This window comes from Pristiophorus japonicus, chromosome 4, assembly GCF_044704955.1.
Source record: "Pristiophorus japonicus isolate sPriJap1 chromosome 4, sPriJap1.hap1, whole genome shotgun sequence".
Lineage (NCBI taxonomy): Eukaryota > Metazoa > Chordata > Chondrichthyes > Pristiophoridae > Pristiophorus > Pristiophorus japonicus.
This window is the reverse complement of record NC_091980.1, coordinates 181,479,997-181,495,038: the sequence shown is the minus strand read 5'-3', so window position 1 is coordinate 181,495,038 and position 15,042 is coordinate 181,479,997. Positions and strand designations below refer to the sequence as shown.

Sequence of the window (15,042 nt, the reverse complement as noted above, 5' to 3'; positions counted from 1 at the left end):
TTAAGAGTCCAAAAAGCTATCTATCTCAGTTTTGAATATACTCAACAACGGAGCATTTCACAGCCCTCTGGAGTAGAGAATTCCAAAGATTCACAACCCTCTGAGTGAAGAAATTTCTCCTCATCTCAGTCCTAAATGGCCAACCTATTATTCTGAGATCGTGATCCCTAGTTCTGGACTCCCCAGCCAGGGAAACATCCTCTCTGCATCCACCCTGTCGAGCCCCTTAAGAATTTTATATGAGATCATCTCTCATTCTTCTAAACTCTGGAGAATATAGGCCTAGTCTACTCAATCTCTCCTCACAGGACAACCCTCTAATCCCAGGAATCAGTCTGGTGAACCTCCGTTGCACCCCCGCCAAGGCAAGTATATCCTTCCTTCGGTACGAAGACCAAAACTGTACACAATACTCCAGGTGGGGTCTCACCAAAGAACTGTACAATTGCAGCAAGACTTTCTTACTCTTGTACTCCCTCTTGCAATAAAGGCCAACATATAATTTGCCTTCCTAATTGCTTGCTGTACCTACATGTAAACTTTTGTGTTTTGTGTACAAGGGCACTCAAATCCCTCTGAACACCAACATTTAAAAGTTTATCACCTTTTTAAAAATATTGTCTTCTATTCTTCCTACCAAAATGAATAACCTCAAATTTCCCCACATTATAGTCCATCTGCCACCTTCTTGCCCACTCACTTAACCTGTCTATATCCCTTTGCAATCTCTTTGGTGTGTCCTCCTCATAGCTTACTTTCCCATCTAGCTTTGCATCGTCAGCAAACTTGGGATATATGACATTTGGTCCTTTCATCGAAGTCATTAATATAAATTGTAAATAGCTGAGGCCCCACCACTGATCCTTGCGACACTCCACCAGTAACAGCCTACCAATCTGAAAATGACCCATTTATTCCTACTCTGTTTTCTGACCTTTAACCAATCCTCTATCTATGCTAATATATTACCTCCAACCCCTTGAGCCCTTATCTTTTCCAATAACCTTTGTGTGGCACTGTCATGCCTTTTGAAAATCCAAATATACTAAATCCACTGGTTCCTATTTATCTACTCTGCTAGTTACATCCTCAAAAAACTAATACATTTGTTGAATACGATTTCCCTTTCATAACACCATTTTGATTCTGCCTAATCCTATTATGATTTTCTAAGAACCCTGTTACCACTTCCTTCATAATGGATTCCAGCATTTTCTGATGATTGATGTCCAGCTAACTAGCCTGTAGTTCCCCGTTTTCTCTCTCCCTCCTTTCTTGAATAGCAGTGTTACATTTGCTACCTTCCAATTCACTGGGACTATTCCAGAATCTAGGGAATTTTGGAACGAACAAACTATCTCTACAGCCACCTCTTTTAGAATCCTAGGATGTAGACCATCAGATCCTGGGGATTTGTTGGCTTTTAGTTGCATTAATTTCTCCAGAACTTTTTCTTTACTAATATTAATTATTTTTAAGTTCCTCACTCTCATTACCCCCTTGGCTCCTCACTCTTTCTGGTATGTGTTGTGTCTTCAACTGTGAAGAGATACACAATATTTGCTTAATGTCTGCCATTTTCTTATTTCTATTCTAATTTCTCCTAACTCCACCTCTAAGGGACCCACGTTTACTTTCTGCTCGATTTACATACTTGGAGAAGTTCTTACAATCTGTTTTTATATTTCTGGCTAGTTTACTCTCAATCTATTTTCTCCTTCTATCAATTTTTCAGTTATTCTTTGCTGGTTTCTAAAACTCTCATTATGCGCAATCTTACTACTGTTCTTCACAACATTATAAGTCTCTTCTTTTAATCTAATACTATCTTTAACCTCTTTAGTTAGCCACGGTTGGACAACTTTTCCCGTGGAGTTTTTATTTCTCATTGGAATATTATAGTCGTTGAGAATTATGAAATATCTTATAATATTAACTGAAAATGAATTGTTAATCCTCCAAATGAAATGAATTTATTTTTAAAACCAAGGAGGCGGACAGATAACCTGATCCCAGACATTCCACTCTAGAGCTAGCCATGAGAATGACCCAGGCAGCCTCCTCCCCTGATTTGTCTCTGCATTTAGTGTCTCCCCTGATGGCTGGACTGAGGACAGAGCCATCCCGTAGGATTAAACCACTGACAGGAACCTGTGCCCTATCAGTCTCAGTTTGTTGCATAGTATGTTAGTCAGAATTGTTCTTTATCATACTCAATTGTTAAAATAACATTTAGTTTATTATAGCCATTCTGTTTTGTGATTACTTTTTTTTTTAAGAAAGCTATTCTCTTGCCTTTTTTTGTTCTCCAGATGCCAGATCCAGGCAAAGATTGTAGGCAAGTAGCCTGTTCCCAGGCCTATCCAAATCACACTCAGAAACTAGCCAATAGGTGGTAAGCACAGCCAAGGAGCTGCTCCCACTTGTTTTTCTTCCGAGGCCTCCATTTGCTGCTTACTGGCAACAGCACACTGAGATCCCTATTAAGCTGGGAAGGGTCCTGCTGCTAATCTGCACCCTAGTATTAGTATTAGTCCTGGACTAGTTTTGATTGTCTAGATGGGTCGGAGAGGAATTTCCCAGATTTTTCCCCCCAAATTGGCCTGTTTTTTTTTTGCCTCTCCCAGGAGATCACATGGTTTCAGGTGGGGTGGAGTGTATATATTGTGATACACAAGGTATCGCAACTGTGTGGGACAGGCTTGATGGACCAGATGGTCTTTACCTGTCCGTCATTTTTCATATGTTCGTAGTATTCAATGGTGGGAATCAATACACTGTGCCATTGCATAGCTAGTTCAGTCACACCTTTTGATAACACACAAGAAGCTATGAAGCCATTATATGGAAATAAGTCTGTGCAGACACCATACTGGCAAAATGTAAAAAGCTTTCAGGTGGGGAACTAATCTTACTCCTAGAGTCCACTGTTGTGACCCTCCACTGCCGTGACATTTCATAAGACGAGGAGAGTCTGATGAATGGGTTTCGGACATGTCCAAACAAAGAAGGTTGGCCAGAATCAGATCATGTTCTTCATTGTAAATCCAAACCTGTAAGCACATCAACAAGTATGAATGAAAAGTAAAAACACACAATATCTCTGTATAAGGTCAGCCAGACTTTTAACAGCAACATGAAAGCAGGTGATCAAGAATAAATAAATGAACATAGGGTGTTTTGACCAGACAAATAACAGCTGAGAAACTTACACAGTAGTGATGGAAGTAGTAAGTTCTTATACAATGCTTTCATTACACTCAGTTGATAACAGATTCTAGCACAGTTGAGAAAGTAAATTCTCTCATTATATTAGGTATGTGTCTACTTTATCAGCTCAAGCTCAACAACACTTGAACTAAAGGGAGACATTTAAGCAGTGGAGGCAGTCAGGGAGGAGTCAAATGGCTGAACCCTCATGTCAGATGTTTGAGGGATGATGTCAATGCCCACTCCCTGCGTTGCAGCACTTTTAAGATGTGGCCACCTTGGGTTGATTGGCAGATAGGATCCATCACTGCATGAAATATGCCTGTGCACACATTCCTACTGGTAGATTCAACATTTTCTCCAGTAGCAGCTCCAGTCAACACATTATCAAATTATTTTAATTTGGGATATATTTAGTTTGTTGCTTTGCAGGTTTTTATAGACGTCGGCCTTGCTTGTTTGCACATAGGAGCAGGTGTTGCATACAAAGCAGCTACATTTGTACCCATTCTCCACTGTCAGGACATTGCTACAGACGGGAAAGAAAATCAGCAATGTTTTAGCTGTGACCTCAGATCCTCCCAGACACGGCAGTCTCAATCTGGAGCAAGTTACTGACTCGCGACCTTTAGTGCTGCTTGCAACATCTTTAAAGAAAAGAAAATATCTTGCAGTACAGAGCTTAAAAGAAACAATACCAACTTGGTTTATTATAATGTACCATGAAGCTCAAAAGAAGTGGAGCCGACTGATCAAAAGTTGGCATTCTCTTAGAGCAGGCCTGAAACAGCAGGGCCAGTTTTTGAGACAGTGAGCAAAGCCACTAAAGGGAGCTTAGGACACCAGCGGTTGAAGGGTATTAACTATAGTGCGACAAGTTTACAGACAAAATTCATATTAAATGTGCACTTCGGGAATTATTGTAAAAAGTTGATACAAAAATTTGACAACATGAAATCAAGTGATGCAGATGTAGAATTTTAATACATTATAGATAGATATAGGAAGCTACATATCGTAAATACTAAGAACCATGTAGGAAACTGGGAGAGGGCAGATCTGATAAGTGTAGCTCTCTTTTATTAAAAAATGAGCAGATATCCCATGGTGTCATTCAGGGTTAAGCTGAAGGATATGCTGTTTTATAATGGCAGGATTGTTATACCCTGTAACATAGTGTACTATACAAAAATTAGGGTGTTTATGCCTTCAGACCCCAGGTAAGGGACACAAAGGGGCGATCTTGGAAAGCTAACTATTGCTCCGGTGGAGCAACAGTTAGCTATTTAACTAGGTCCGTCCCTTTCGTCACAGGTCAATAAATAGGCCCATGCTGAGATGAATTAGAAGCTAACTGTTGTTGGTAGATTGGTAGCTGCTTCCAAATCTATAGTTAACAGAGAAGCCAGATTATCAAGGTCAGAAACAGCCAGAAATGGTTGGATTTCTTTCTCTTTTCTCTCAATTACTCAGTTATGATTTGTTGTTTCATGAATATTGAGCCAATCAGATGCATTGTGTGGCATACACTTTGTAAGTATGACACTTTCAAAGTGTGTTAGATGTGCTAGAGCAGAACTTATAATGTATGTACATAAGAACATAAGAATTAGGAACAGGAGTAGGCCATCTAGCCCCTCGAGCCTGCTCTGCCATTCAACAAGATCATGGCTGATCTGGCCGTGGACTCAGCTCCACTTACCCGCCCGTTCCCCAGAACCCTTAATTCCCTTGGTTAAAAATCTATCTGTGATTTGAATACATTCAATGAGCTAGCTTCAATTGCTTCTTTGGGCAGAGAATTCCAGATTCACAACCCTCTGGGAGAAGAAATTCCTTCTCAACTCGGTTTTAAATTGGCTCCGCCGTATTTTGAGGCTGTGCCCCCTAGTTCTAGTCTCCCCGACCAGTGGAAACAACCTCTCTGCCTCTATCTTGTCTATCCCTTTCATTATTTTAAATGTTTCTATAAGATCACCCCTCATCCTTCTGAACTCCAACGAGTAAAGACCCAGTCTACTCAATCTATCATCATAAGGTAACCCCCTCATCTCCGGAATCAGCCTAGTGAATCGTCTCTGTACCCCCTCCAAAGCGAGTATATCCTTCCTTAAGTAAGGTGACCAAAACTGCACGCAGTACTCCAGGTGCGGCCTCACCAATACCCTGTACAGTTGCAGCTTTTGTACTCAATCCCTCTCGCAATGAAGGCCAACATTCCATTCGCCTTCCTGATTACCTGCTGCACCTGCAAACTAACTTTTTGGGATTCATGCACAAGGACCCCCAGGTCCCTCTGCACCGCAGTATGTTGTAATTTCTCCCCATTCAAATAATATTCCCTTTTACTGTTTCTTTTTCCAAGGTGGATGACCTCACATTTTAAGACATTGTATTCCATCTGCCAAACCTTAGCCCATTCGCTTAACCTATCTAAATCTCTTTACAGCCTCTCTGTGTCCTCTACACAATCCGCTTTCCCACTAATCTTTGTGTCATCTGCAAATTTTGTTCCGCCACACTCTGTCCCCTCTTCCAGGTCATCTATGTATATTGTAAACAGTTGTGGTCCCAGCACCGATCCTTGTGGCACACCACTAACCACCGATTTCCAACCCGAAAAGGACACATTTATCCCGACTCTCTGCTTTCTGTTAGCCGGCCAATTCTCTATCCATGCTAATACATTTCCTCTGACTCCACGTACCTCTATCTTCTGCAGTAACCTTTTGTGTGTCACCTTATCGAATGTCTTTTGGAAATCTAAATACACCACATCCATCAGTACACTTCTATCCACCATGCTCGTTATATCCTCAAAGAATTCCAGTAAATTAGTTAAACATGATTTCCCCTTCATGAATCCATGTTGCGTCTGCTTGATTGCACTATTCCTATCTAGATGTCCCGCTATTTCTTCCTTAATGATAGCTTCAAGCATTTTCCCCACTACAGGTGTTAAACTAACCGGCCTTTAGTTACCTGCCTTTTGTTTGCCCCCTTTTTTTTTAAACAGAGGCGTTACATTAGCTGCTTTCTAATCTGCTGGTACCTCCCCAGAGTCCAGAGAATTTTGGTAGATTATAACGAATGCATCTGCTATAACTTCCGCCATCTTTTTTAATACCCTGGGATGCATTTCATCAGGACCAGGGGGCTTGTCTACCTTGAGTCCCATTACCCTGTCCAGCACCAAGCCCCTAGTGATAGTGATTATCTCAAGGTCCTCCCCTCCCACATTCCCGTGACCAGCAATTTTTGGCATGGTTTTTGTGTCTTCTACTGTGAAGACCGAAGCAAAATAATTGTTTAAGGTCTCAGCCATTTCCACATTTCCCATTATTAAATCCCCCCTCTCATCTTCTAAGGGACCAACATTTACTTTAGTCAATCTTTTCCGTTTTATATATCGGTAAAAGCTTTTACTATCTGTTTTTATGTTTTGCGCAAATTTACTTTCGTAATCTATCTTTCCTTTCTTTATTGCTTTCTTAGTCATTCTTTGTTGTCGTTTAAAATTTTCCCAATCTCTAGTTTCCCACTAACCTTGGCCACCTTATACGCATTGGTTTTTAATTTGATACTCTCCTTTATTTCCTTGGTTATCCACGGCTGGTTATCCCTTCTCTTACCACCCTTCTTTTTCACTGGAATATATTTTTGTTGAGCACTATGAAAGAACTCCTTAAAAGTCCTCCACTGTTCCTCAATTGTGCCACCGTTTAGTCTGTGTTCCCAGTCTACTTTAGCCAACTCTGCCCTCATCCCACTGTAGTCCCCTTTGTTTAAGCATAGTATGCTCGTTTGAGACACTACTTCCTCACCCTCAATCTGTATTACAAATTCAATCATACTGTGATCACTCATTCCGAGAGGATCTTTTACTCGGAGATCGTTTATTATTCCTGTCTCATTACACAGGACCAGATCTAAGATAGCTTGCTCCCTTGTAGGTTCTGTAACATACTGTTGTAGGAATTAGAACTGGCTGATCTTAGCTGGGAGAACATTTGAGCACTACAATCACTCCTGATTTCTGTTCAGTGACCCATCCGAGAAAGGGAGAGTGCTAGACAGGGAGACAGAAAATGAAAGATTGAGAGAGAAAGAACAGGATTGGGATTGGCCTATGGTTAGGCACCTGGTCAAATTATCTGCCAACACTTATTGTCTAGGTTTGTAAATTGAACTGAGAGGGGAGGGGGGAAAGACATTTGGATGGAAAGCACAATTAGGTACTCAGGCTTAATTTGACAAAAGCAAGCTACAGATTAATTTTTACCATAAGACTTGGGAGACTTTGAACATTGAGAAAATTGTACTCCAAAGTTAAGTAACCTAGAATTCAAACCCTGGCCAATCCCTTATCTTGTAAAGAAATCACCTGGGTTACCAGTGAAATAAAATCTCAGCAGTTACTCACCTGATTTGAATCTGTCCAATCACATTCTTTAACCACCACTTTTCCTCCTTTTTGATCAGGATATTTCTGGGCAGCCAGGCATTTGCTTGTCTGTAGATTGTACAGCTGCAGAGATAGAAAATAATAAAGGTACTGTACCCAAACTTTTGAGCCTTACCCCAAGAAAAGTAATTATAAACTCAACAATAGACAACACTCCAATTTAAACTGTTTTGGATTGAAGTGTGGCCTATATTCATAGAAACATAGAAAACATAGAAAATAGGTGCAGGAGTAGGCCATTCGGCCCTTCGAGCCTGCACCGCCATTCAATGAGTTTATGGCTGAACATGCAACTTCAGTACCCCATTCCTGCTTTCTCCCCATACCAGTAAGGACTACTATTCAAGTCAACACAGTAGTTCTTAAGTAACTTGTATCTCTCTAGAACAAGGCCCTATACTATAACTGCCCCATTATCTAAATTCAGTACAGCCTCATATAGATAAATTCATTATATCACATCACATTTTAATAGAAATGTATTATCAGGTAAAGTTCAATTTAGGCAATTTTCCCACATCAATTGGGTAAGCATTCATTTTATGAAACAGGACATGGAATACAGTTGGATATTAAGCCAACAATAGGAATGCTTTATTGAATAAGGGGAAAATGAAATGCGATGAGGACATGATGGTAAACTACTTCCTAGTAGTTGCTTATACCACAGTACTGACAGAGACCTGGAAACCTGCCCTTAATGTCCAGAAATGGTGTATGGGGCAAAGAATAGAAATATTCTAAACCTCTTGTGATGAAGTCCAGCATTTTAGCCTATGCTTAAACCCAGCAGGAAATAACCGTATTTTTTTTTCTCCTTTTCATTATTTTTTCCAGTATGACACTGAAATGTGAATGTCAGGAAAAATACATCATCTGAAATCTGAAGGAAATATCTAAAAAAGTTTATTTACATTAAAAGAAAATTGATACCGTTTCATTACTTAATGAAGGACCCGATGAGAGGACTCTCATTTTCAGCCTCTAATCGATTACAAAAAAAGTTGGGTGTACACGGCAGTCTTGATATAAACCTCCAAGGCACAAAAGTAAAATAAGAGGCCTTACTTTGACATTCTGCCTTTGAGACAACACAAGGACAGAGAATGTGCAACAGAAGTTTATTCAAGAGACAGATTCTGAAGCATACTGGCAGAGAGCTATTTTAGAACAACAGCTCGTGGAATTCACCAGAACAAGAGAAAAATGTAATGGAACAGTGGAAAATTATCTAGGTCCTAGCACTGCAAGAGTATACCAGCCACATTTCACAAGATCTATGTCTTCAAAGGTTCAGGCTCAATTTGCAAGCAATGTATTAGGTGATGTGCGATTGGAGGGGTCCTCAGGGAGGTCAATCGCTTTGCCTTGGACTCTGAAACTGACCACAACCATTAACTTCTTGACTGGGGATTCTTCCCGATAACAGCTTCATTTTGGTAGCGCTGGCTAGGGGATTATGTCCACCCAGTCATGTGTTCACTGAAGCACTGTTCTGGAAATTCAGCAGGTTCATTTGTTTCTTCACTGATTCAAACACATAGAAATAGTATTATGTTCCTTCTGCACATATCATAGAATAGCACAGCACAGGAGGAGGATATTCAGCCCAGTGAGTCTGCACCGGCTCTTTCAAAGTCCAATCCAGTTATTTCCACTCATTGGCTCTTTCCCCATATCCCTGCAATTTTTCTCCTTCAAATATTTATCCAATTCCTTCTTGAAAGCTACTATTATATCTGTTTCCACCACCCTATCAGGCAGTAGATTCCAAATTCTAACCACTCATTGCATAAAAATATTTTTCCTCATGTTGCTTCTGGTTCTTTTGCCAATCGCCTTAAATCTGTGCCCTCTGGTTAGCAACTCTTCAGCCATTGGAAAGTTTCTCTTTATTTACTCTATCTAAAGCCTTCATAATTTTGAACCCCCTCTATCAAATCTCCTCTTAGCCTTCTCTGCTCGAAGAACCTCAGCTTCTGTAATTCCTTATCTCCGGAACCATTCTGGTAAATCTCTTCTGTACCCTCCAAAGTCTCCACGTCCTTCCTAAAATGTAGTACCCAGAATTGGACACAGTATCCCAACTGGGGCTGAACTAGTGTTTATATCGGTGCAGCATAACTTCCTGGCTTTTGTGCTCTATGTCTCTATTTATAAAAAGACTAGAATCCCATATGCTTTAATAACTGCTTTGTTAACTTATCCTGCCACCTTCAAAGATGTGTGTACAAACACCCCAGATCGCTCCATTCTTGCACCCCCTTCAAAATTATATCATTTAGCATGTATTGTCTCTCTTCATTCTTCCTACCAAAATGTATCACCTCTTACTTTTCTGCATTGAATTCCACCAGCCTGTCCATGTCCTCTTGAAGTATCATTATTATCTTCCTCACTGTTTACTACACTTCCAAGTTTTGTATCAGCTGCAAATTTCAAAATTGTGCCTTGTATCCCCCAAGTTCAAGTCATTAATGTATATCACAAACAGCTGTGTTCCTAGTACTACACCCTGGGGGAGATATTTTTATTTTGATTCAGGTTATGAATTTGCTATAATGGTTCGATTCAGCATACATAGGGTTAATTTCCAGAGCTGCACAAGCCACTTAGAATGTTGATTAAAAACCATAGCAGCACAATCAATCAGAAGCACCACAAGGGTTAATGAGCAAATGGTCATGTCAAATGTCTTCAGCTATCAATAGTTTATTTTGCTTTCAGTCAATGTGGGTGTGAATACCTACTGGGGTACAAGTGAAAAAAGGCCATATGTCCACAAATAGATCTAGGCGAGCCTTCAGTCAGTCTGCATCAGACATAAACAGAGGCTCCAGAATGTCAGAATAAACCCACACGGCTTGTAACCTAAAGTGGGGGATGTGTTAGCTTGGGCAAAGCTAGCATGAAAAGTTAGATACCACCTAGAATTGCAGTAGGGACATGTGGTTTATTACTTTTAAATGATGGGACAGTGGGAAATCTCTGGCTTGTGGTTGGGCCTAGTTTCACTTGTGCGCTTTTTCCAACTCGACAAAATTGAATCCATCTTCCAACTCGACAAAGAATTGAATCCATACTCCAGGTGAATTGTTCATTGTTACAAGCGATTAGAGGCAACCCCAATGAACTATATTTGAGTTGAAGGTATGTCACATAAATGATATCAGCCACATTTTTCACCTTGTATAACATCCAGCAACTACTGACTACTAGCCATTGAATAATAGCAATTAATGAAAACAAATGCACTTTATTGTCCAACATTTAAATGTTCGCAGTTATGTTCCCATTTAAGCAGTAGGATTCGCTTTATTGAGTGTATACTTGTGTCACTTCTGCTACTGTAACCAGAGTTAGTGTAGGCGATATAGAAGCACCAATTATAGGGGCACCAGCAAAAATATATTGGCTACAGGCATGATGATAGGGTAAGTATTTAAACCATGTCTAATGCAGGGATAGGGTTTGGTGCAACCTTCATATCAAAACAGTTCACTGACCATCTATTTGTAGAATTTTAATTGAAAAGATTCTGAATACTGTCATTGATCAGACTAAAACCAAACAGACAATCATCACTGCTGATAAATCATCTCTTATGGTAATAACCATAATTCCTCACCAGCATTAAAGTGCCCAATGAGTTGCTTGCAAAGTCAGGTACAGCCAACATCCATTAGTTACTAAGCATTCTGCTACAGACACAATGATGGATGATAATTACTTAGATACTGAATGTGTTTGCCTTCTGCACTGTAGACTCCATCCTATTGATCATATGTAATTTAAGAAATTGTGCCTTGGCATATATCCAGTCTTCAACTCATTACATCCTAGAACTGAATAGGAGCATTGCATCTATCCTCTTCCTGCCCCAACAAGTGTCTTCATGATACACTCCTCTTGCACCCAAGGTCTATGAAACCAGCAATTCCAATGCACCTGCTTGCAATAGAAGTGATATTCCTCATCTGTTGGTGATTATTCATTGAGTTGACATTAAAACAAACAGTGCAGAATAATACAGGTTTACAGACAGACAAGTCCACCAACATGCAGTAACTGAATTTATCAACGTCATTTAAGATTAAACAATATTCACTAACCTAGACCATAGCATATTGACTAACACTGTCACCAATTGTGGGCTTTGCAACACATTTCAGTTCTTTTAGTACAATAAAGGAATGAGATTCTGATAGTGCCATGGGTTCAACTCCAGCAGTTCTACTGGTTTGTGATTTAGGCTTTTCTTTCCTTTCATTATGAAATGTTTCATGAACAATGTCCACTGCCATAAATTCATAAAAATGGACACTCTCCTATCTACAACCTTGCAAATCACTAGCTCCTGTTCAATAAACTGGAGCTTCCTTCATAATTAAAAAAAATATATATATACTTAACTAAATAATTAGTCCTGGTGGCAAAATTACTGCTCCATTACTTAGGAGGATCCAGGCTTTCACTGCCTGCTTGTGGAGGTGATCGAGTGACTATTGCAGGTTGCTGCTATAGGGTGCTTTTACTAAAACAAGCAAGCATGAATTAAAAGCTAATGGAACTAAAATGTGTTCAAATTAGGCCTGTTATACTTCAGAGTTATTGTCAAAAAGCATATAGTTGTCAGAGCATCTTCTTTTATCTGTAGAATGGACAGAATGAGATTCTGATAGTGTTATGGGTTCAACTCCAGCAGTTCTACTGGTTTATGATTTAGACATTTTCTGGGTAATGAGAAAACAATATCATTTTACAAGCCTAAAATGAACATGGTAGGGTTTAATTTCTAATATTTTATTTTCTAACTTTGGCCAATAGTCCAAACATGTTCCTGCTCAGGTAAAATATAATGGCAAGAGGGAATAAGTTTAAACAACTGAATAACTCTGCTCTCTAACATACCACCCCCCCCTCAAATGTGAGGCCCAACCCTACCAAGCTTAGCTTGAACTCTTACCCACCTGCTTCATGGACATAATCACTAAGGTGAAAGGAAAAATTCACATGATGTAATTTAAAAAAAGTAAATTGTACCATTAGCTCCTCTTTACAAGGAGGTTTGAAAAAAATGAAAGTTACTTGAATATATGAAAGCAAAGCAAAGCAACTACAATTACATTTAGAATCCTGGGAGATACTGAATAAGAATTCTGGGATGTGTAGTGGTTAGGTTGGAATCATCAGCTGAGGTGAAGTACCACCAGAGTGCAACCAGGGTCTGTTAAAGATGGGTACTCTTAGGCGAACCTCAAAAGGAGATAAAAATGTCCTTTTACTTAATAGATTTGCAACAGAGGAAAAACAAATGCAAAAAACACTGGGATAGGGAGAAACAACACCTCTCAGGAATGTATCCCTCAAAGACTGTTCACATTTAACATGTATTTATGATACAAGCAATGCTCCTGCAATGACTGAACAATTGTAAACCTTCAAGTATATACATTCCCATAAAAAAAAACTTACGGGGACTTCATTTGCTCCATTCTTCTCACTAGACCTTGTAATCCAAGCAATTCCTTTTTAAGAGAAGATTTCTCCACCTCCCCCCCACCAAAAAAAAGTGCACACAACTGAAATTTCTTACTGCATTGGTAGGGGGCTATTTTGGTAGCCAACACACAAACATATTAGGCACCCTACTAAAGGCAAAGCATGGCATCAACTGACAGGCACAAGAGCCTAGCTAAAAGAAAAACATTGCAAGCCTCCACTCAGGCAAGGCATAACATGTACAAATCCAAGATGGACAGGAACAAAAAAGAGCAAATGGAGAATTACTTTTTTTTTTAAATTAATAAAATTAGAGGCACAGACAAAAAGTTCTCTTCCACTCCCTCACCATTTGTATTTTTAGTTGCAAACCTATTTTAAATCTCATGCAGTGACTTTAAAATTTTGAAGTTATTTGTACAGAAAAAGAGGGGCAGAGAAAACAGAAAAGGATAAGGAAGTTCAAAATCTTACATACAACTCACTGCCATCTGTTGAATCTTACCCTGCCCCGTTGCAGTATTTTAGATCGTTTGGGACTTTTGTTAATAAATAGTGGCGGTTGTATTTTAGATTTTCCATTTGGTCCATTAACTTCCATCTCCGGGTAGACATTGTCCAGATACCACTTGAAAGATGTACAGTTCAGCTTCTTTCTCAGTTCCAAACGCTCACTAATGTCACCATAACTTTGTTTCCTCAACTCTGGTCTCAAGGATAAGTATTGTTCCTGAAATTCAAATAATTTCAGTATTTTAGAACACCACCACCACAACAAGAGGTTTAAATAATTGAGTCCAGGTAAGGTGCTTGTATCCAGAGATCATTCTTTGAATTCATTTTATGCTCTCCAAGACCTACAAACAGTAACTGTACAGTGAAATTCATTTTACTTGAAGTGTTTGAAACATCAGAGTTTGCAATAAGGCACTATATAAATAGTAGAAGTTATTATTTCTTTCTCTGCTTCTATTTATTTATGGCTCAAGACAAATATATTTAGCCTCAGATTATTTTATGTAGAAAAAAAAAGTTAAAAACTGGATGCAAATCTTCTGGCTTCCTTACTCTAGTTCACATCATAAAACTAGCTATGCCTCATCACATAACCATGAGGTGTTCTCACAATTATTCAGGTTGAGTACTACGAAGATAAGAAAAAATAATCACAATCGCTCCCAACTTGTGCAACATATACCTGTGAAAAATAGTGATTATTGATAATACAAAAATTCTAAGATGTCACATACACACACCAAGCAAACATTACACATGTAGGAGTTCCAGTTGAGAAGTTGCTCACTATGAAAAAGTTGGGCATAACTGCAAAACATTTTATAACCAGAAATCTTGAATTTCACATTCCAAAGCAAGAAAGAGTTCATCTGCAGCAAAATACCTTAATTGAAGCCAAAACATGAACTTCAGCTGGAGAAAACCAAGCCAACTGAAATCAGTCTGTCACAAACTGAAAAAAGTTGTAGCTGGGATGCTCTAATGGTTTAGAAAGAATGTCACTGCCTCAGTCATCTGAACAAGGAAGTAGCTAGGCTTGATCAGCTGATCTCACTTATAACTACAGCAGGGGTGGTACAAGTCTTCTAGTATTGGTTGGTTATGGGGAAGACAAAGGAGTTTCTGCTTTTAATCTCTATATAGTGAGGCCTGCTAGAAATGCATGTATCTGGATTTTGGGCAAGGATAGGTCAGGCTGTAATATAATCTATAGCCTCAGTCAAGGCTCAGACATGAGTAATGACTTATGCAAGTTAACAGGGGATGACTGCAGTCCATCGATTCAAAGGCCAGTAAAAAAGTTAATACCTTGTAAGCAGAGACATATTTTGAAGAGGATGGAAGATCAA

At 39.3% G+C, this 15,042-nt stretch overlaps 1 protein-coding gene across 7 annotated transcripts in view; it reads right to left on the bottom strand.

The window, feature by feature from the left end:
• The window catches only part of LOC139263183 (polypeptide N-acetylgalactosaminyltransferase 11-like), a 34,750-nt gene that overhangs the window by 4,552 nt on the left and 15,156 nt on the right, over window positions 1-15,042 (bottom strand). For 5 of the 7 annotated variants that reach the window (XM_070878871.1, XM_070878873.1, XM_070878877.1 and 2 more), the window contains 3 exons: window positions 13,683-13,907; window positions 7,634-7,738; window positions 2,916-3,053 (listed from right to left, as the gene is read on the bottom strand). In XM_070878871.1, coding sequence (XP_070734972.1) covers window positions 2,916-3,053; window positions 7,634-7,738; window positions 13,683-13,907 — 468 coding nt within the window. Of the gene's footprint in view, window positions 1-2,915; window positions 3,054-7,633; window positions 7,739-10,341; window positions 11,624-13,662; window positions 13,908-15,042 lie in introns of those variants that run through there. The other 2 variants (XM_070878876.1, XM_070878875.1) reach the window with 2 other exon arrangements.